Source organism: Mesoplodon mirus (genome assembly GCF_964341445.2).
Source record: "Mesoplodon mirus genome assembly, chromosome: 18".
NCBI classification, from domain to species: Eukaryota; Metazoa; Chordata; class Mammalia; order Artiodactyla; family Ziphiidae; genus Mesoplodon; species Mesoplodon mirus.
Window position 1 is genome coordinate 13,331,085 of NC_138994.1, and position 20,848 is coordinate 13,351,932.

Here is a 20,848-nt window from a genome sequence, read left to right on the forward strand (position 1 = left end):
TCTTTATTTATTTATTTACGGCTGTGTTGGGTCTTCGTTGCTGCCTGCGGGCTTTCCCTAGTTGCGGCAAGCGGGGGCTGCTCTTCATTGCGATGCGTGGGCGTCTCGTTGCGGTGGCCTCTCTTGTTGCGGAGAATGGGCTCTAGGCACACGGGCTTTAGTAGTTGTGGTGCGTGGGCTCAGTAGTTGTGGCTCGTGGGCTCTAGAGCGCAGGCTAAGGAGTTGTGGCACACGGGCTTAGTTGCTCCTTGGCATGTGGGATCTTCCCGGACCAGGGCTCGAACCCGTGTCCCCTGCATTGGCAGGCAGATTCTTAACCACTGCGCCACCAGCGAAGCCCATATATATTTTTAAATTTGTATAATTATGTAAAATGTTTATATGGTTGTATAGTGTATGTTATATAAAATATTTATTTTGTTTTATTGTATATAAGTTTACGACAAAAGTGAAGATTGGAACCGTATTGCATCCTGGTTCATGATGTGCTGAGGTAGTTGGGGGAGGGTCCTGTGCCTGCAGGTGACTGTGATGTAAAAACACAAAACACGGTGCACTGAGGCATGGCCAGAGGGGTGAATGGAACAGAGTAAATGTTAGTGGCTGAATTAGGTGGTGGGAAATTGGTGTTCACTGTAAATTCTTTAACCTTTGCTGTATGTCTGAAATTTTTTATTTAAAAAAATGTTGGAAAAGTAAAAAAAATTTGCACATTTGCAAAGTGAGATCTACAAACAACGTCTTCCCCTTCATCTAATTTCCTCCCTCTCCTACAGGTAGCCCCCACTTTAAGCAGTTTTTGGCTTAGGTCTCCAAAGTTTGATTTTTTTAGTATAAGCAGATACGCAGATATTTCACACTATCCCCTCCTTTGTCTCTGGGTGGGCACCACGCCATACACAAGTGTGTCACCTGTGCCGTGTTCTGGAGACCTCACCGTGACTGGTCAACTTTTTAAGTAAACCAGGGTCTGAAACTGCAGGCCTTGTGGCCACTGGCTGGTGTGCAGGTGTGTGGCTCCTGCACAGACGCCGTTTCTTCCCTGGCTGTGTTTGTACGGATTGTGTGTCGTCTGCTCCCTTGGATATTCTCATTATTTCCTGAGAGCTACAGAGGAAATGTTTGACCAGGCCTTTTGTGATGGCTCACCTCCAGGGAGACATGAGATGGCAGCAGATGCTCACCCAGAGACCCTGCTTGTCTGACTCTTGGGGCATTGAGTGTGCTCTGTCAGCGGGAGCTGCTTTTGGAAGCACAAGACGTTCCAATTCAGTTTTGAGGAGGGTCCTTTCATGAAGCATTTCAACAGTTCTGTTAAGAGTATGATTGAACAGAAATCGGAACAGAAGCCTCTGGTGTCCAGGCTACTAACAGCATCATCAGAGCTCCCAAACTGGGGATCTTGGAGGTTGAAACACTTGACCTCTAATAACCTCCAGCTCATTAGAAGTTGAAGCTCATGCTGCCACATGTCATGAAACAAAATCCTTAGGTTTGTTCTGAGTTTGTGCTTTGACCTGTGCCCTGGAGGTATTAATGATCTCCATATGGGTCATACCCAGCAACATAAAGTTCTTTTGTTGTTTTGCCGGGATTTGACTAATTTACAAGGATATACCCAATTAGTATAACTCAATTTGGAATTACCTTCGCTTTCATATTCTATAGCCGGGTCTTCTGCTCAGTATGATGCTTAGCTTTATGAGCTGCATTTCAGTGCAGATGGAAGATTTCAGCAAGCTTTGTCCACTGCAGGAAGTGGGATCCTGTGGCCGGTGTAGGTTGCATGTGAACCAGCCCACGCCCCCCGCCACTGCCCCAAGCTGAGGGCTCTGCCCACCGGTCAGCAGGTTACCGATTTCAGGTGCCCTGTCCTTGGCTTAGGGTGTGTGTATCTGTTGTACTCTCTCACTCTGCCTTGCCTGTGAAGCTAAGCACTGTCCCTGCAGGAGCTGCATACGAATTTTCCAAGGCTGTTTTTTGGGAACGAACGTTCCCTTATAGCTCTAATCTTACCTAATCTAGCCAAGCCTATTTGGAGTGAAAACTATCCGAGGGAGTTTTGAAACTAACTTCTATCCCCAGTGAAGGAACCTTAAGGTGTAGAGAGCCTTCCCTAGTCCTAAACGACCACATGTTTCATGTGGAGCTGGTAGCGTGACCCAGCCTGAATGTAGCCTCTTCATGTTCTCTGAATCTTGATTAAAAGCAAAGCACAGCCCTAGAAGGGAAGAGCCTGGAGGGCTTGGCCTGTGTTATCTAGTCGAGCTTTTCCTGCTGCCTCAACTCTCCTTTTTGGCAAGGGGGAGACTGGTGTTCCTTTGTGACACCTGAGCCAGAAATGGAACAGAGCTGCTGTGCTGCTTTTCTGAACCCCTCCTCTAAATCCATCTTCTCTCTTTAATACCCCCACAGATCGGTACACAGAATAGCTTGGAGCTTCTTGAAGACCCAAAGGCTGAGGTGGTTGATGAAATTGCTGCCAAACTTGGCCTGAGGAAGGTACTGAAGTATTCTCTTGGCCTTGAGGGGAGGCCCCGGCTCTGTGTTGGGGACATCTAGGTGGGTGGTATGGCCAGGCCTGGTCTGGGACTGAACTCCCAACTGCACAACGTCAGGTGCAGGCCTGGCACGTTTTGAAACCTCGCTTGTGTTTATTGGGTGCTCAAAGGATCCCAGTGCAGGGACTGTTATATTTAAATCCGCCAGACATACTTCTTGAGGCTTGCCTCAAAGTGGGGGAGGAAAGAAGCAGCAGGAGCAAGACCCCTACTTCCTGCCGGAGGGGACCTTGACGCCAGGCTCTTAAGGCACATCCTCCTAGGTGTGAGCTCTCCCTTCACGTGTCTGTCTGTGCTCATCGTTTCCTGTCCCCCACACTTGGAGCTTCTCGTGGTCCCTCTTCAGTCCTCATTGAACCTCCTGTTTATAGTTGAGGCAGCTGAGCGTGTAAAGCCTTCTTAGTTTTCCTGGGCAGTTAGAAGACAGAGGAGAATTTTCTTTTTGAGTCTGATGATCTGGTTTATCTCACATCTTTGGTTAAGTTCTATAAAGATGGCGTTTTTTTTTTTTAATATAAATTTGAAGATTTATTTATTTATTTTTTTGGCTGTGCTGGGTCTTCATTTCTGTGCAAGGGCTTTCTCTAGTTGCGGCGAGCGGGAGCCACTCTTCATTGCGCTGCGCGGGCCTCTCACTGTCGCGGCCTCTCGTTGCGGAGCACAGGCTCCAGACGTGCAGGCTCAGTAGCTGTGGCTCACGGGCCCAGTTGCTCCAAGGCATGTGGGATCTTCCCAGACCAGGGCCTGAACCCGTGTCCCCCGCATTGGCAGGCAGACTCCCAACCACTGCGCCACCAGGGAAGCCCAAAGATGGCGTTTTATAGATAATGTTGAACTGTGAATTTGAACACATCTTAGGAATTCACTCTTAATAGCTATGTAAGTTTTATCCTTTATTTCCTAATCAATTTAGACAATGAGAAATAAACTCCCTACAGATAAACAGGGAAAACTGGAAATGTGCCTTATAACCCAGGAAGGCTGTGGAACAAAGTCACTGTGTCGTTTTAAGAACAAAAAAGTCCTGTTGTTTCTAACAAGGAGTCAGCATCATGATTTAGGGGCATATTTTGGTTTAAATTCTGGAATTTTCTCTTGTTCAAAAGAGAAATCAGTGTAATTTTTTTTACCTATGTTTGTTATAAATGTTTGGTCATGATAGTCATAATTAGAAGATCTTGAAGTTACTTAAATGCCTTTCTCCAAACACTGGTTCCTTAGCCCTAATTTATCTCAGCTTGATTTTGGCTCTGCTTTATTTACTGCTGAGTTACATTTATCCTTTAAGTCTCATTTTCTCCATTGCCATCCTCCTCGGGGGTTTTGTTCATTTGGCATTTTTAAAGAAAATGAAAGTCTCCAGATTTGCCTGGTCGTGTCTGCAGGAGATGGAATTGAAGAGTTTCATGTCAGGGTTGTGCTAGAGAGGGTCATGAGCACCAGATCGCTTCTCCGAAGGACAGAAGTGGGTGTGTTTCTGGATTCCAGCCCCGCTCTTAGACCTCCCAGCCAGGTTCTGGTTCAGGAATGGTAATCAGCTGTGAGGTTCGTGAGCACAGGAAGGCCAGGGATCACAGAGCACACAGACAGGCACTGTTGCTGTAGCAGGACGTGCCAGGGAGGCCGACCCTGCCCCAAGCCCTGGGACTGGCGTTTCAGATCCCTGTACCCTCAGATGCTTCCCTTAGCCCCACACCGGAGCCCAGAGGAGCAGCTGCGCGAAGTCTCTGTTCTATCATTCTTTTTTATTTTACGTGCATTCTCTGGAGAGTATGTTTTCCTGTCTTACTGAGAAAGCCCTAGTATCTTAAGTGGCATTGTCTTTATTTGCTTGCTCATTATCTGTCTTCCTCTCTGGAGTGTAAATTCCCTTTTCACTGACGTTCTGTTAATTTTATGCCCCCCGGGGTCCCCTGCACCTAGCATAGTGCAGGGCACAGAGGTGTTGCTGAGAAGACTTTTTCTAACGAATAAATGAGATGTGCTCGTTTGCCCTCATCTCCACCCGACAGCACCAGGGGGAGGACGGCCAGTGTCAGCCGAGTAGAGTTTGAGAGCCCTGGTGTGGACAGTGGCTTAGCTGAGGAGCTGACTCACCTAGAAAGAAAGAACTGGCTTCCAGGAGTCTCCTCTCTGGGCAGAAGCTAGAAGACATTCGTCACCTGTTTCAGGGAGAGACTCAGAAGGTATTCTTCTCTTTTATGCAGGTTGGCTGGATATTTACAGACCTTGTCTCGGAAGATACCCGAAAGGGTACAGTTCGATATAGTCGAAATAAGGTGAGATGGGGCAGGGATGCTCGCTCGGCCAGAGCTTGTTATGGACCAGCTCTGGGCTGCACTCTCCGGTGTCTCTGCACAGCTCACCCTGGCTTTTAGACCACGTTATTTTCAACACAGTGTTCTTGATAAATTAAGGCTGGGTCTGTTCATTCTGTCTCGGAGATCAGAGAGACTTTCCCTTTATAAACCACTGCTTTTTGGAGGTCAACCCATGAGGTGGATTGCCTGTGCTTCTGGCGTTACTGGTTACACGTGTTTTTCTGTGAGGAGTTGGTAACAGTCAGGAATTGTAGGTACTTGCTTCACCGTAGTTTGTGATGTGTCATAGTTTAGTTCTTAATATTTTCTAAAGAAGAAATAGAAGCATATTTTGACATGATGCCATAAAACTTGGTATGCTGATTCTCTTTTCTTAGGACACCTATTTCCTGAGTTCAGAAGAATGTATCACTGCAGGAGACTTTCAAAATAAGCATCCCAACATATGTCGACTCTCTCCAGATGGACATTTTGGATCCAAGTTTGTTACTGCAGTGGCTACAGGTATAAATGGGGGGCATTTATATTGTAAATATTACTACCTCGTTAATATGTTTTGTTCCTCTTTCAGTAGCTTTGCATTCTTAACTTAGTTACAATAGATTTTCTTTCTTTCCTTCTTTTTTTTTTTTGGCTGCATCGCGTGGCATGTGGGATCTTAGTTCCCCGACCAGGGATCGAACCCATGCCTCCTGCAGTGGAAGCGTGGAGTCTTAACCACTGGACCGCCAGGGAAGTCCCTACAATAGATTTTCTTAATGGGCCTGTGAGACATAAGATTCTTCTTTTTTGGTTTGCGGCAAAAATCTTGAACTACTCAGCATCACACAAAACTCCTAGAATTGCGGCCTCAGTGTAGCCCTCCTCTAGTCCATTCTCTTGGCCTCAGTCCAAGTTCACTTGGTTCTGGATCTGAGTTCTGGGCTATCTTTGACCCTTTCCAGTAACCAAGGATGACTCTGTCTAGCTGTGCAGGAGAAGAGGGATTTACTGTTTCTGTTACTTTTTAATTTATGAGTGGGAGTGTCATTTTAAGAAACCATTTCCATAAAGCTTTTTTTGGGAGTGATGAGTGTGTGTGTGTGAGATGTTGTGCACATCATACTACATGTTATGTACATAATGAATATATAATAATAAAAGACTGTGGCCTGTAAAAAAGTGCCACCAAATCTTTTATACCATACTTGAGATGCTGTCCTAGAGAAAAGCCAGGCATAAGACCATATGATTTAAAAGAAGTAGGAATTTGAAACTTGGAGAACCAACTAATAAAAACAATCTCTTTGGTCAGTTTTTTAAAGTAAAAGCTAACCTCTGTCCTGTGACGACTTGGGTTCTACCATCACAGAGATGATAATCCAGTTTGTTCATGGTAACCATGCTTCCTCTAGTTCAAAATACCAGTTTACAAACAGCCCAAGCATGTAAGTAACTAGATCCCTTATTAATCCCAGCTGAGCCTGTTACCACTGCCATGGGAAGGAAAACATCTTTCATACTGTCTGAATTTTTAAGATCCATTTGATTTGAGATCCATTTAGAGTGACCAGCACCTTCTTTTTGAAATGAATGTACTTTGGGGGCATGAGAGGCCATGGCTGCATTGTTCACATGTTAGCATAAATTAGTGGGGTCAGATGCTTAAGGAAGTGGATGGGAGTTTGGACTGGGATTTGCGGAAGCAGTAATTCTGTAGCATAGAGTCCTTCCACGGGGGCAAATGGGGCAGGGGACCTGTTGTGATGAGAGCGCTCAGGGTAGCAGGAGCCAAGGAGGAGAGCAGAGAAGAGACACGTTTTACATAATCAGAATCTTGCCAAGCCAGCTTTCTGTTTGATGAAGGGGAGGAAAGTATTCTCTTTCTACTTCCTGCATCACATAAACCCCTGCCCCCTTCATTTAGGCTGAGATTCTGGGTCCAGGCATTTAGGCTGGTGGTTCTCAAGCCTATCAGACTGGACACCCTCTCTTTAGAACATTTGTGACACCTCTTTACTATCCAGAAAGTAAAATTCATAGATAGTATACCTGCCCACACATCTGATTCTAAAAAAGAAAGCAGAGTAGTAGGCTGACTGTAACATTAAGGAGAAATAATAGTGAAAGAGCATGCAGGTAAGAAGACAGTGCATTCTGCATGCCAGTGCCTGGGGACTGGTGCCTGCTGAGGAGAGCACAGGGGAGGAGCCGGAGCTGCCAACCTTGTGGGGCGGGGCCTGCACAGGCATCAGTGACGTGGGTCCTAGACACTCAGCAGCTCTCCACGGAGTTCTGAGCCAAGCAGGGCCCTTCCTCAGCTTATGTGGTATCATGCTCCTAGAGGAGTCGCTGTCTGTTAAAGCTGGGCGTGTTTGTTTCTGTGGCTGTGTATAAAATACAATTGATTCTAATCCTAGATCATCACAAATAGGGGTTTTACCTACAGGAGTGTTCGAGGGACATTTCAAGGCCATGTGGAATGTGGAACAGTTCTTTATTGTGTGGGACTCCCTGGACACAGCAGGACGTCTGGTACCTTTGACTCTAGCCTGCTAAAACTGGCAGCCCCTGCCCCCCGCTGCCCCCCTTCGTTGAGACAACCAAAAATCACCTCCACAGATTTCCAGAACTGCTCCTTGTGAGAACTGCTGTTTTAGGCTTCCGTGGGCTCCCATTGGTAACCTAACCCCTTTAATTACTGTTTCTATGCGGAATTATTCAGTGGGCCCAAAGAACTGGTACATGTTTTGAATTATAAATAGTTTCCAACTTGGGGGCTGCCTGTACCTTCAGTTATTGACTCACACCTCTTGTTGGGAATTTGGAAATTAAAGATTGTCCTTGGAATTTTTGCCTCCCAAATTGGCACTTTACTAGGGTTTTAGAACTATAAGGCAGAAAATCACTTAACTTATAATAAGATCTGCAGTTAGAGTCCTTTCACATCTGTGCTGATTTGTCCCTCTTGGAAATGCTGTGAGATGCTCAGACTCATAATTCCTCTCCCTTTCCCAGGGGGCAGCGATGGAAGGTGGTTATCCAAAGTGTCAGAGATCTTCTGACTCCAGACAGATTGTTCTCTTCCTCCGCATCAGTGGTTCTTGACCAGGGCCATGTTGGTACCCTGGGGAGCTGTTTGAAATGCCCTTGCTGAAGTCCCATCCTTAAGACCCTGATGGGACAGGAAGGAGCAGTCCTGTGTGTTTATGGCCGTCTCCCGGGAGACTGGCCGGTGTGTCCCGGGGTTCATGGTGCTTCCATGGTCACGCTGCTGTCAGCTCCCCACAGCTGCTGCTGATGCTGCAGGCCCAGGTGCTGGCTGGGGTGTGGGGGCCTTACCATTTGGCCTTGTGTCTGCGGATCCCATCTAAGAACTTCTCTAGCTTGAAACCTTTAGGGGAAAAGAGTGATGATTCCATGTGGGGTTTGCTCATGTGCACATGAAGGAGCTTGTGGAAGGAGAATCATCACAGAGCCCAAGTTTAAACTCCCTGCCACGATGCTGGTGTCTGTGTCTCGGTCACCTGGCACACTCGCACTCATTTCTCAGCTGTGCGTGTTACTTTCTGGGCTGCATCTCAGACTCAAGAGCAGCTGTCCTTTATCACCACCCCTTTCCATCACACAGTGGACTTCCTGATGGACTGATTTGGGAAGGGAATGAGAGTTAACTGGCCTGGCCTGCTTCATCTCAGGGATGGTACCAGGTTTCCAGCAAGGTTCAGAGAACCCCTCAGGACCTGGTTTCTTGCTTTTCCACATGGAATGGGGAGCTTGAGGTTCCTGTCAGTGACTCTGCCTTTGGAGACTATCCATATGGACTGAGTTTGCTTGTTTTAAGAATCTTCCGTTTTACAAATACTGCTTTCCATTTGTCCCTGGTTCTCACAGGCCAGATCTATCTCAAAACCAGCACAGGTTTACAGTACACACACCAAGGGCGGCTCCTCCATGTTCCTTCCCGACCGCCTCTGCGCCTTGTGAACTGCACATTCATTGTGCTGCTATGACGTTCATTCCCCGGATTGCACTAGAGGGTCACATGCCCTGCGTTTGCTGCCTTGACCTTAGTTAGCGGTCATTGTCCAGGCCTGGCCACCTCCCCCGAGTGTGTGAGTTGAGGGCCAGAGAGAAGATGCTAGGCTTGACTGTCCACCGGGCCTTTGGAGCCCAGCGTGACGCAGCATTTGGAAGCCAGCTGCTGTTGGCCTCTGGTGTGCAGAGTCGAGCAGACACAGGCCCCTGTTTGTCCCTTGGAGGCTGGCTCTGCCCTGTCCTTCACATTTTTGATTGCTTGGCCATCAGATCTGCTTTCTGGTAAATGTTTGAAAGCCAGACAGATAGAATTTCTGTTCCCTGAACAGTAACTTATTCTGCTTTTGTCAAAGAAACTAAGATAGAGGTATTGAAGGTTTTCAAAAATTCTCCAAAGCCATAAAAATGAGGCTGTTACAGTTGTCAGAGTGTGACCCTGATTCTGCAGGGGAGGAAGATGGCTGCATGCTCGGTAATGCCTGACCTCCTGACCCATTTGGGATGGGTTTTACCCTTGTCCCAAACTGTAAGCCCTACTGTGGGTTTCTTTGGAGCAGGGCCTGAGAGAGGTTAGAGTGGAAGGCATGGAGGGCAGGGCTCGGTGCAGGGAGAGCAACCTCCTAGGCATTGTGGTGGGGTCCACGCCTCCTTGATGTGCCAACTGCACAGGCATCTGAGGTCAGGGCTGGTCTCCATGCTGTGCAGATACTGACACTTTGTGCTGGGAAAGGTTTCTGTCTTCTCCCATCCACTCCCATTCGTCTCCCTGCATTCACTCAAGAACAGAATTTGCTGGAACACAGGGCTCTGTCTGTTGTTCACATCTCTGTGATACTAAAAACCAGGAGCCCAAGTATGCTTTTGGTTGGGTGTCGGAGAAGGTTTAACAGTCTTGCTTCCCGATTCTCAGAGAGCGTGTCGCTGGTGGGGCCTGTTTGAGGAGCTGCAGTGGCATCTGCACACCCTGTGTTCAAGGCCTTGTGCCCAAGGCTGTCGTAAAACTGCTGTCAATCATTTTTGATTCTTACCCAAGACACACTCATGAGAGTTGGTTCTGCAGGTCCAAGGTAAAGGATGACACTTGTTTTGAACGTCCTTTGGAGGATTCTCGCTGAAGGTCTGTCTCTTGCAGGTGGCCCCGACAACCAGGTGCACTTTGAAGGGTACCAGGTGTCCAATCAGTGCATGGCGCTGGTCCGAGATGAGTGCCTGCTGCCCTGCAAGGACGCCCCTGAGCTCGGCTACGCCAAGGAGTCCAGCAGCGAGCAGTACGTGCCTGATGTGTTTTATAAGGTAAAAATGCATTGGTACCGAAAGAGAGAAGTGGATGGAGAGCAGCAGGATGCTGACCTGTCCTGGACGTTGCTAATTTTGGTGCATTCTGGCCATGGGAGCTGTTGGTCAGCCGTGGTCGTCTAGAGCCTAGCTTGTGGATAAGGGACTCTGTGGCATTTCCAGGGCCTTTGTTAGCTACTCAGGCAGGCTTCTGTGGTGTTAGGGCTTATAAACAGAAGTGGGGGTGACACGCACTGGGTTTAGGGGTACATAATACAAATGAAACCACTGCAACTCAGACTGTTTCAGTTTCTGAAAAGGAGAAATGGTGCCTAACAGGGCTTCAGCAGGAGTGAAGGTTGGAGCTGCTTGGCAGAAGTTAGGCTCTCCTGAGGGGACCCAAGTTTAGGTTAACCGCTTAGACAAGCAGTTGTCTGTTTTTAAACCTTTGTTTCCTGTGAAAGCTATAAAAACGATTTTTTTGAAAACTGTGGTCTGGTTTGAACAAGTCGGAGTTGGGTGCTTCCCTGGGAATTAGCAACATGGCTCCCATCCTCCTCATGGGAGTTGCTCTGGTCACAGGCAGGCACCCTGCCTGTTCCCCATCCTGGGCAGACTTTGGTTTCCATCTGGCACCGCTCTGTCTGGAGGACCCCTTTAATATTTCTTGTATTCCCGGCTGCTTTTGTGTGTCTGAGAAGTACATTGTTCTCCATTTCTGAAGGATATTTTCACTGTGTAAGGAGTTCTAGGTTGACAGGTCTGCTCACAATATCACTGCACTTAGGCCACAAAGACCTGCTGGCAGAAGGGGCCTGGAAATAAAATAGGCAAGCAACGAAAACCCAGAAAGAGTGATGATCTAATTTCTTTAAAATGATTTGATATCTTTTAGCAATTTTTTTATATCAGTGTGTGCACATCTAGTCAATGTTTTGTTGTTTTTCTTGTTCCAGCAGGTCTGCATTTTTATTTATTTATTTTTTAAAATTTTATTTAGTTTAATTTTTTAAAATTCTTTCTTAAAAATATTTATTTATTTGGCTGCACCAGGTCTTAGTTGCCGCATGTGGGATCTTCGTTGCCGCATGCGGGATTTTCGTTGCGGAATGTGGGATCTTTTAGTTGCAGCATGTGGGATCTAGTTCCCTGACCAGGGATCAAACCCAGGCCCCCTTCATTGGGAGCACGGAGTCTTAGCCACTGGACCAGGGAAGTCCCTAAGTCTGCATTTTTAAACAGCTTTATTGAGATGCAATTCACATACCACACAATTCACTCATTTAATGTGCCTGGCTCAGGGGCTCTTCGGATGTTCGCAGGGTTGTGTAGCCATCACCACAATCTAATTTTAGAACATTCTTGTCCCCAAAAAAGAAGCCCTACATCCTTTAACAGTTACACCCCAATCCTCCCAACTCCTGGCAACCGCTGATCTGCTTTCTCTGAGGTTTCCCTGATGGAATCCTACAGTGTGTGGTCTTTTGTGACTGACTTTTCACCACTTACCGTAATGTCTCAAGGTTCCTCCATGCCTGCAGCCTGCAGTACTTCATTCTTTTCATTGCCAAATAGCATTCAGTGGTATGGGCGCAGCTTACTACCTGCAGGATGCATCAGACACCCAGGAGAGCGCCTAGAAGCTGAGGGGCTCCGGGGCCTCGTCCTGGTGGTGATTTGGAGACCAGAGACTACCTGATTGTGACAAAGACTTCACCTCTTCAGGGATCAGAAGTGGGGTCGAGACCCCGTCTGGAGCTGGCTTGTCCATGCTGTGGGTGTCTGTGGCAGCGGGTGATGTGCAAAGGAAGGGCACAAGGGCCTGAGAGTCTTGTCCTTGCTCCTGGTCTCCTCCTCAGCTCTTTGGAATGAAGGTCTTCAATCTGCTTCTGAATCAGTGCTGCTGCGTGGTCCGAGGGCTGCGGGGGCGGGGACTGTCACTGAGCCAGGAAGGCCAGGCCAGTAGGTAGCGAGCAGTCTGTCTTTCCTCTGCAGCAGGCAGGCCTCGCTGTTGTATATGCTCCTTTCAGGTGGTGGCAGTGGAGGGATAAAGTGAGGCTGGCCTGTGACAACTTGCTTAGATGACCCCTCAGGTTTGGGGACAGTAAGGAGCCCTGGGAAAGGGTTCTCCATATCATTCTTGAAAGAAAATATTTCCAAAGAGCCTTGTTTAGGAACTCCCATTGTCTCTTCCCTCCTGTGGTTTTTAATAGCAATTACCTGGCTTGATAACACAGATCTCACCCTTACACAAATCCTGTGTAGGCATCAGGTACTTTGAAGAATCGCACATCAAGTCACACCACGCTGGGAAACAATGTGAGGGTTCAGTCTTTCCCTCAGAAGTTTCTATCTTATAAGATACATTTGAATGGCACTGTTTTGGAATGCAGAATCTACGTTTTGACTCATTTTTAGACCCTGAGACCTGGTGGTCCTGCTGGCTGCCGTCCTGAGCATTTTGGCACAGCTCACTGGTCTGGGGGCCGTAACGGGGCCTGTTGTCCTTGTGGAGAGCCCCTCCCCTTTAGCCACAGAGGCTTGTGCAGCCCCAGTGCGCTCAGTGTGCATGAATACATTGCTCCAGGGTCATCAGGCTGCCATTTCTTTCTCTTTTCAGAGTTTTAAAAATTAAACATAGGGACTTCCCTGGTGGCACAGTGGTTAAGAATCCGCCTGCCAATGCAGGGAACCAGGGTTTGAGCCCTGGTCCAGGAAGATCCCACATGCCACGAAGCAACTAAGCCCATGCACCACAACTACTGAGCCTGCACTCTAGAGCCTGCGAGCCACAACTACTGAGCCCGCGTGCCACAGCTACGGAAGCCTGCATGCCTAGAGTCCATGCTCCGCAATAAGAGAAGCCACTGCAGTGAGAAGCCTGCGCACCACAACAAAGAGTAGCCGCTGCTCACCGCAACTAGAGAAAGCCCACACACAGCAACGAAGACCCAACACAGCCAAAAATAAATTAATTAATTAAAAAAATTAAATATTGAGTAGATATGAAAGATTATTTATAAAACATATTTAAGGAATAAAAAAAGCAGAAATACCAATCCCAAGTCTCTGCCCCAGAGTTAAGGACCAGAACGTTCCTGTAGCCTCTGTAGCTGCTGGATCCTTCTCTCTGCTTCTGTCTCCTTTTCTCCCCCCTCCAGAGGGAGCACTACCTTCGGGGGTGCACTATGACTTTCTTGCTTTTCTTCTAGTTTTACCTCCTTTGTGTGTTTTCCTAAAGCAGCTGTTGTGAGTTTTATATGTTGCTGCACACTGTAGACCCAAAACTGTGTTCTTCTGTCCTTTTTTTTTTTTTTTTTTTTTTTTTTTGGTATGCGGGCCTCTCACTGTTGTGGCCTCTCCCATTGCGGAGCACAGGCTCCGGACGCGCAGGCTCAGCGGCCATGGCTCACGGGCCCAGCCGCTCTGCGGCATGTGGGATCTTCCCGGACCGGGGCACGAACCCTCGTCCCCTGCATTGGTAGGCGGACTCTCAACCACTGCGCCACCAGGGAAGCCCTGTTCTTCTGTCCTTGGAGATGGGCCACATTCACTTACCCCGGTGTGGCCTGAGACCTGCCTGCATGTGGCCATCGTGTCACCTCGGCATGTGCCCACTACGAGCAGAATGCTGTGCGAACCACCACACTCCGCAGCCTTGGGCCCGAGTCCCACTCCCCACTCAGACACCCATGGGGCATTTCCTTGAGCTGTAACTGTGCCGTCCTGATCATAAGTGATGCCAGGCTCCTTTTTGATCGTTTGTTGGCTCGTCCTGTCTCCTGTGACGTGCTCGTTGTGTCTGTTTCCTCTTCTTCCCTGGGTGGTTCAATCTTTTTCTCCCTGCCTCTAACCCTGTCAGTCAGGGGTGTGACACCTCTGCCTCTCCACTCCCCGTGGTGTCATTGAGACAGAAGGTTTACGTTTCCATGTGGTCAGCTTTCTGAACCTTGTCTTTATGCTTGGCATTTTGAATCACAAAGGAAGTCTGTTATCTTGTCTTCTCCAGGGTTGATGTTTTTGGATTCTTCTTCCACCTGGGATTATTTCAGATGTGTGGTGTGAGATAGGGGCCCAGTTTCCTTCTTAGTTTTTTTTAGTCATATACTGTCTGAACACCATTTATTGGGAAAAACCCTCTTCTTTCTCTGTTGATCTGTGGTGCCTTTCCATTACCAGTCGTCTCTGGGATCGTGGCTGTGTCTCTGTCCTCCCGTCTGTCCACTGGCCGGTGTTCCTCAGCCAGCACCAACGCACTGTCCGAGTCACTGTAACTTGACTCTTCGTCCCTGATCCATCACAGCCCTTCCCCGCTTTTCTTCCCGAGAGCTCTGACTGTTCCTGACCCCCCAACTCCGTCATGGAGACTTGCCTGCAGGTTGCACAAAACAAATAGGTCACGCCCACCCCACCCCCCCCACCCCCCCGCAGTGTGCGATGCTGCCCTTTGTTTCTTGTTCTTTGACCTCTCTCAGAAAGTTAGGATTTTTCTCCTTGAAAGTCTTATCCATCGTTTGTTAGATTGTTCCTACGTACTTTATAGTTTCTACATATTATAAAAACTACCATTTGGCAGTTCAGCTGTTACTTGTTCCTCTAATTTGTATGTGTGCTCTGGGTTCTCTACACAGATGAGTTATTATCCAGGAGTGACAGTTCTTTTTCTCCCTTCCCTTCATTTTCACTCCTCGTGCTGGCTAGGGCTTCTGGAACAATGTCCAGTGATCAGCACTTTTGTCTGGTTTTTAATTGTAAAGGATGTGCTTTCGGGATTTCATCATTAACTATGAGTTTGCTGTGGGTTTTTTTGGGTTTTTGTAGTACCCTTTATCAGGTTGGAAATTTGCTTTTTATTTCCATGTCTTGTAAGTTTCTTGCCTTTAAGAAGAGAGCTCCCTGTTGTCGTGGAACACATGTTATTTCCTTAATCATGCGGCTGTTTTCTTAGATCACTCACTTGCCTGTTAGTGAGAGCAGGCTAGAAGGGCTTCCCAGGATTGTTTATAGCCCTGTAGGATTTGAGACACTCATTTCTCATACGTTTCAGGAAAATATCAGTTTGAGCAAAGAGACCTATGAAAACAAACATTTAAGTAAGCCTTTTAGTCCTCCTGTGGGCTTTGGGGTTGGATTTAAAATATACCTTGTAAACAGGACACGTACCCATATTTGTCTAAGGCTGTTCATCATGGTGTTATCTGTGGTAACAAAAACTTAAAGCAATCTAGAAGTCTAATAACGGGCATTGAATTACAATACATCTATATGGTGGGATATTCTGTGATCACTAAAGGTGTGTGTTTGAAAATTACTTGAAGATATGGGATAAAACTCATGATGTAAAATTAAAAATGTATCTATATACAGTAAAATCCCAATTAACTTTTTATTTTTTAAAGGCACACTTGTAGATGTTGATGCCTGTACGTATACACGTTTGTATGTGCGTTCACACAGGAGATGGGGGTGGAAAGCTTGAGGGTCCACCCTTGTCTACAGCTCTGATCTCTCTGTCCTGGGAAGTCCCGTGCAGCCAGTGAAAGAATGGCCGGGGAGCATCTCCTGTAAAGGTGGGGAGAGGTGCACACAGGAGGGTTTTGGAGCGAGGATCTAGGCAGCCAGCGAGGGGATGCTTGGGGACGGGCAGCAGAACAGTGAGGTGGATGGTTCCATGTGCATTAGGAGTGCAAGCCTTCTAAATATTAACTAAGAACATTTTATTAATGTGAAATCAAATGTATATTTTTATGGGAAATCCTGCATTACAGGTTAATAAGAAAATAGACACCCCAACACCCACCTTCACCTGTCCTTCCAGCACCCCGCGTGCATGCATGGACACGTGGACGTTGACAAGGCCTTTCCTCTGGAACCGCAGCCTCTGCACTCAGTCCAGCTGTGGATAGGGTGCAGGGTCCCTCGCCAGACCCCGGGGCTACAGTGATGAGCAAGTCACAATCATCCTCTCTTCCCAGGTGGTCTGTTGGTGGCTGTTGAGGTGTCCAGTGTGGCGTGGAAGTTAGCCAGGTGGGGAGGAAGCCCATCTGGGGGCCACACGTCCAGAGGGCATGGTGTATCTAGGGGGCCCAGGCTCAAGTCTAGCTGTAGTGTGCATGTGATGGGGGTGGTGGGCAGTGAGAAGCCAAAGAAAGATAGATGGAAGGTGATTCTGGAACGATCTTGCTGGATGTGGCGTGAAGAGGGGTCTGGAGGCAGGAGGCTTTTGCAGCAACATGAGTGTCAAATGCCAGGGCCGATCCAGGAGGGGCAGCAGGAGAGACATGTGCAGTGGGGCCTACCGTCCAGCGTGAGGTGTGGCTGGAGGAGCTGAAGGCCAGGCCGTGTGGAGGGAGCTCCCCGGTGTGGAAGATTCTTTCTGGGTACAGAGTCCGGTGGCCAGTGAGAAGGCTGGTGCCACAGTCCAGGTGACATGTGTCTGCTCCCCATGGCGTTTGGGGATGGAGAGGGTGTCCTGGAGCCAAGAGCTCCATGGGCCTTGCACAGTTCCGGGGAGGACAGGATGGAACTGGGTCTCTGGTTTGGGTGAGTGGTGGGTGCTGGAGTTGTAAACCTTGATGAGTAGTGGTGAGAGCAGCGTGGGTGGGGTGAGTTCAGGTGCCCGTGTTTGAAGTTTGATGTGGTGGAACCAGAAGGAGGTCGAGAAGTCCTTTTCACAGTTATCTGCCCAGAAACCCCAAATTAAAGCCTTGGAAGTAGAGGAGAGAAGCCGAGACTGTTCAATGGACAAAGAGGGTCTTGGAGACCCCAGGGAACACTGCTCTTAGGCAGCTGCCCAGGCAGAGGGGCAGCAGGGTGGGTTCCTGGCGTGAAGGGTGGTTGTGGGCTCAGTGCTGAGGAATTGGAAGAGCTGACAGGTGGCTGCAGCAGGGAGGAGAGAGCATGCAGGCAGCTGCGGCGTCGCGGCTGTGGAGGGGACCAGCGCTCTCTGGGGGGACTGTGGAGTCTTCTCTGTCCTAGGCATCATTTACTGACCTGTCCTCAGCCCGACACGGGTTTGTCCCAGCGTCTGCCACTTACCAGAAGTGCTTTGTGGCTCATCCAGGAGCTCAGTCCATGTGTGTGCTGAGTTACTTGAGACATTCCAAGCAAACCATTCCAAGCGTTGTTTTGTCAAAGGATGACATATATTTCCAGGGTTTCGTGTGGTCTCCCAAAGTTCCTCCAAGAAGGGTGCAGTTACATGCTCAGACTGTGCCGCAGGCCAGCCCTGCCCTTGTCTGATTGCCTGCCTGGGCCCTGCTCTCAGGACCCCATGCTCTGCACTCACTCTATCCCAAGTCTTCTGTGTGTGTTGGTGTTTTCTTTATGAATCGCCTCTGTGTGCCCTGAGGTATTGGTAAGGTGGTTCATCACTTTCGCATTCGTTTGTGAAGTCTTTATACATTAACCCTCTGTCATATGTTGCAGACATATGCCAGGATATCATTTTCTTTATACTTTTCATACAAAGTAAGGTGTACCATTTTGTGATTTCAAAGGTACGTTAATCCTTTTTCATTGTAATTCCTGCCTTTGTCATCATACTTAGGAAGTAATTCTTTACCTCAAAGCTGTATATTTACCTACATTTTCTTTTAGTGCTTTTTTTTTTTTGTGGTACGCGGGCCTCTCACTGTTGTGGCCTCTCCCGTTGTGGAGCACAGGCTCCGGACGCGCAGGCTCAGCGGCCATGGCTCACGGGCCCAGCCGCTCCACGGCATGTGGGATCTTCCCGGACCGGGGCACGAACCCGTGTCCCCTGCACCGGCAGGCGGACTCTCAACCACTGCGCCACCAGGGAAGCCCTAGTGCTTTTACTTTTTTAAATTTTTAATTTTTTAATTTTTTTTTTTTTTTATTTGGCTGCGTTGGGTCTTTGTTGTGGTGCACGGGCTCCTCATTGCGGTGGCTTCTCTTGTTGCGGAGCACGGGCTCTAGGCACGCGGGCTTCAGTAGTTGCAGCACGCGGGCTCAGTAGTTGCGACACGCAGGCTCTAGAGCGCAGGCTCCGTAGTTGTGGCGCATGGGCTTAGTTGCTCCGTGGCATGTGGGACGTTCTCGGACCAGGGCTCGAACCCGTGTCCCCAGCATTGGCAGGCGGCTTCTTAACCACTGTGCCACCAGGGTAGTCCTAAACGGGATTCTTTAAGAGACTTTGTCCTGAGAACTTTTTTTCTTGCTTTATTCTGCGAAGTCTCAGAAACTGCTAGTTTCACTTGTTACCTTCTTGCCAGTTTTGTAAGAAGAAAAGCAGTACATTAAGGATTTCATTTTCCTTTTCCAAAGCAAGATGGTGCCACCCAGTAAGTGGAGTTTGCTGTCGTCCTGGCACAAAGCCTGCCTGCCTTTGAGCTAACAAAGACAGAGATCCCTGGATTTCTTGTTGATGTTTACAGACATGGCCGATAGCAGGTAGCGAGGCACCAGGGACCTCAATTTCTGACTCTCCCAGTGTCTTGCTCCAGGTGGAGATAAAATTTCTGACACTTTGGCGGCTGCCAAACTAAGAATTAAGATGTCTTCCTCCTAGTGTACTCTGCCTGACATTTGCTAATGCCCATAAAAAGTAATTGCCTTTTAAAATGGTACGTGGGGCTAGGGCTTGGTTGGCAAAAACATTTGAGTGAAGGCATGGGGGAGAGATAGAAGGTACCTGCTTTTCCTCCAGGGAAGAGAAGGGGATGCAGCACCTTTATTTTCTTGGGGAGCAGAAGGATGCAGTGGGGTAGTTAAATTTGAAAGAGAATAGCATGACACACAAAAAAGAGAGGGGGGCATTTAACAAGAATCATCCCTAGAGGGGAAGATTAAAGCGAACAGGTGCTGGGAAAATGTCTCTGCATATTAGAGCTTAATTAGATTTGAAGATGAATTCCAGACGGGCTAATTATGTGTGAATTGTTGCAGGTTGTTTCTTGTAGGGGCAAGCGTATATTTTTGGAAATGGTGATTTAGTTTGATTGGGTTTGATTCCCGCCTCCTACCGTATTTCCTCCAGTGAGAAACTACCGCTTCTGGCGCCCCAGGACCCACTCAGCAGGCCATACCTTGGGCTGCCACTGTCAAAGCTGGTAGAGCCACGGAAAGCCAGGCCCAGCCTACCTGCTGCAGCAACGAGCATGCGGAAGGACCAGGGACTCTTGCCCAGGTAGAAGGGACAGTATTCCAACCTCAAAGGAAGGCAGACAGACAGAATGGATATTGTTTCCAGGAACCTGTCCTTTGGTGGTGCTCCTGCTCCCTATGTAGCTGGCTTAGATGTGTTTGGTTAGATGTATTTGGACCGTTTTCTGGAAGGGCAGAGGGGCAGGTTCTTGCCAGCAACTCTCTGGGTTGTGAACAGAGAAATGGTAGGGAAGGTGTGGATAATCTGAGATGTGCTGCGAACCAGAGAGTTTAATTTCTGGGAGAAAAAAAAAAAAAAAAAGAGCAGGGCCACATGGAGCCTCTGGAATTCCTGTTAGGATAATGGACTCGGTTTAATGTAGGACAGCCTGAGAAGGTTGTCTCAAAAGATGGCATGGGCCTCTGACATCCCCGGAAGGTGTGATGTGCTAGGGGTAGCTTTGTGTCACCTGCACACCTCAGGGAGATCTGCTTGACATCCATTAGGGTCTGAGAGCTTTAATAAACATAAACTTTTATGTAAGGCCCCATAATTGGAAATTATGGATGTATAATTTATATATGACTCAATGAGTGATTTATATAATGTTAAGTGATGATTTAGATAGAAAATATGACCCCCCTTGCAGAATCTTTAATGAAAAGTGTTGGTTCTTATGAATTTATTTCTAGAGCTGTGTTTGAACTCAGCAAGTTTGACATAAATCAGATCTAATTGTCATTTTATGATTAATGAACATATGCTGGCCATTTTTCCCCATAATTAAACTTTATGTTCCATGCATCTGATAAAGCAAAACAAGTTTAGACTTTGACAGATTGGTGGTGGTCTTCCATGTCTGCGTATTTGTGTGTATGTGTACTGATTTGTGTGTGTATTTATTTTATTAATGTATAAGGATTAAGTTTCCATTGAAGTTGCGTTTCCAGAGGTGTGTGTAAGGTTGTTAAGAGTTAGCATTCAGGTGTGAGACTAGGAGAGCTTATAGAGGAGGAGGGGCACAGATGTGGCCTGACGAGGTGGGAGCCCGGGGTCTGTGTCTCCACAGCTTTAGCATCAGGCTGGTGCTATATATATGTATATATATATATATATTTGTTTGTTTGTTTGTTGCTACGTTGGGTCTTCATTGCAGTGCGTGGGATTCTCATTGCGGTGGCTTCTCTTGTTGCGGAGCATGGGCTCTAAGCGCGCGGGCTTCAGTAGTTGTGGCTCACAGACTCTAGAGCACAGGATTAGTAGTTGTTGTGCATGGGCTTAGTTGCTCCGCGGCATATGGGATCTTTCCGGACCAGGGCTCGAACCCGTGTACCCTGCATTGGCAGGCAGATTCTTAACCACTGCGCCACCAGGGAAGCCCCCAAGGCTGCTTTCTTGAGTCGTGGCCGTCATCGAGAGCTCCAAGAAGTGATGGAAGGTGGATTCACTGCAAAAATATGTACATTTTCCTCTCTGCTTTTCATATACTTCAACAAGAATTGTAGTAATTTAAGGAGTGAGACAAGCATGTGAATGGAAAACCTGTCATAGGTCGGCACACCTGCACT

General features: G+C 47.8%; 1 protein-coding gene across 2 annotated transcripts in view; it reads left to right on the top strand.

The window, feature by feature from the left end:
- The window catches only part of NPLOC4 (NPL4 homolog, ubiquitin recognition factor), a 56,158-nt gene that overhangs the window by 23,983 nt on the left and 11,327 nt on the right, over positions 1-20,848 (top strand). For both annotated transcript variants that reach the window (XM_082603466.1, XM_082603465.1), the window contains exons 9-12: positions 2,416-2,502; positions 4,769-4,840; positions 5,260-5,386; positions 10,032-10,192. In XM_082603466.1, the coding sequence (XP_082459592.1) occupies positions 2,416-2,502; positions 4,769-4,840; positions 5,260-5,386; positions 10,032-10,192 (447 nt within the window). The remainder of the gene's footprint in view (positions 1-2,415; positions 2,503-4,768; positions 4,841-5,259; positions 5,387-10,031; positions 10,193-20,848) is intronic.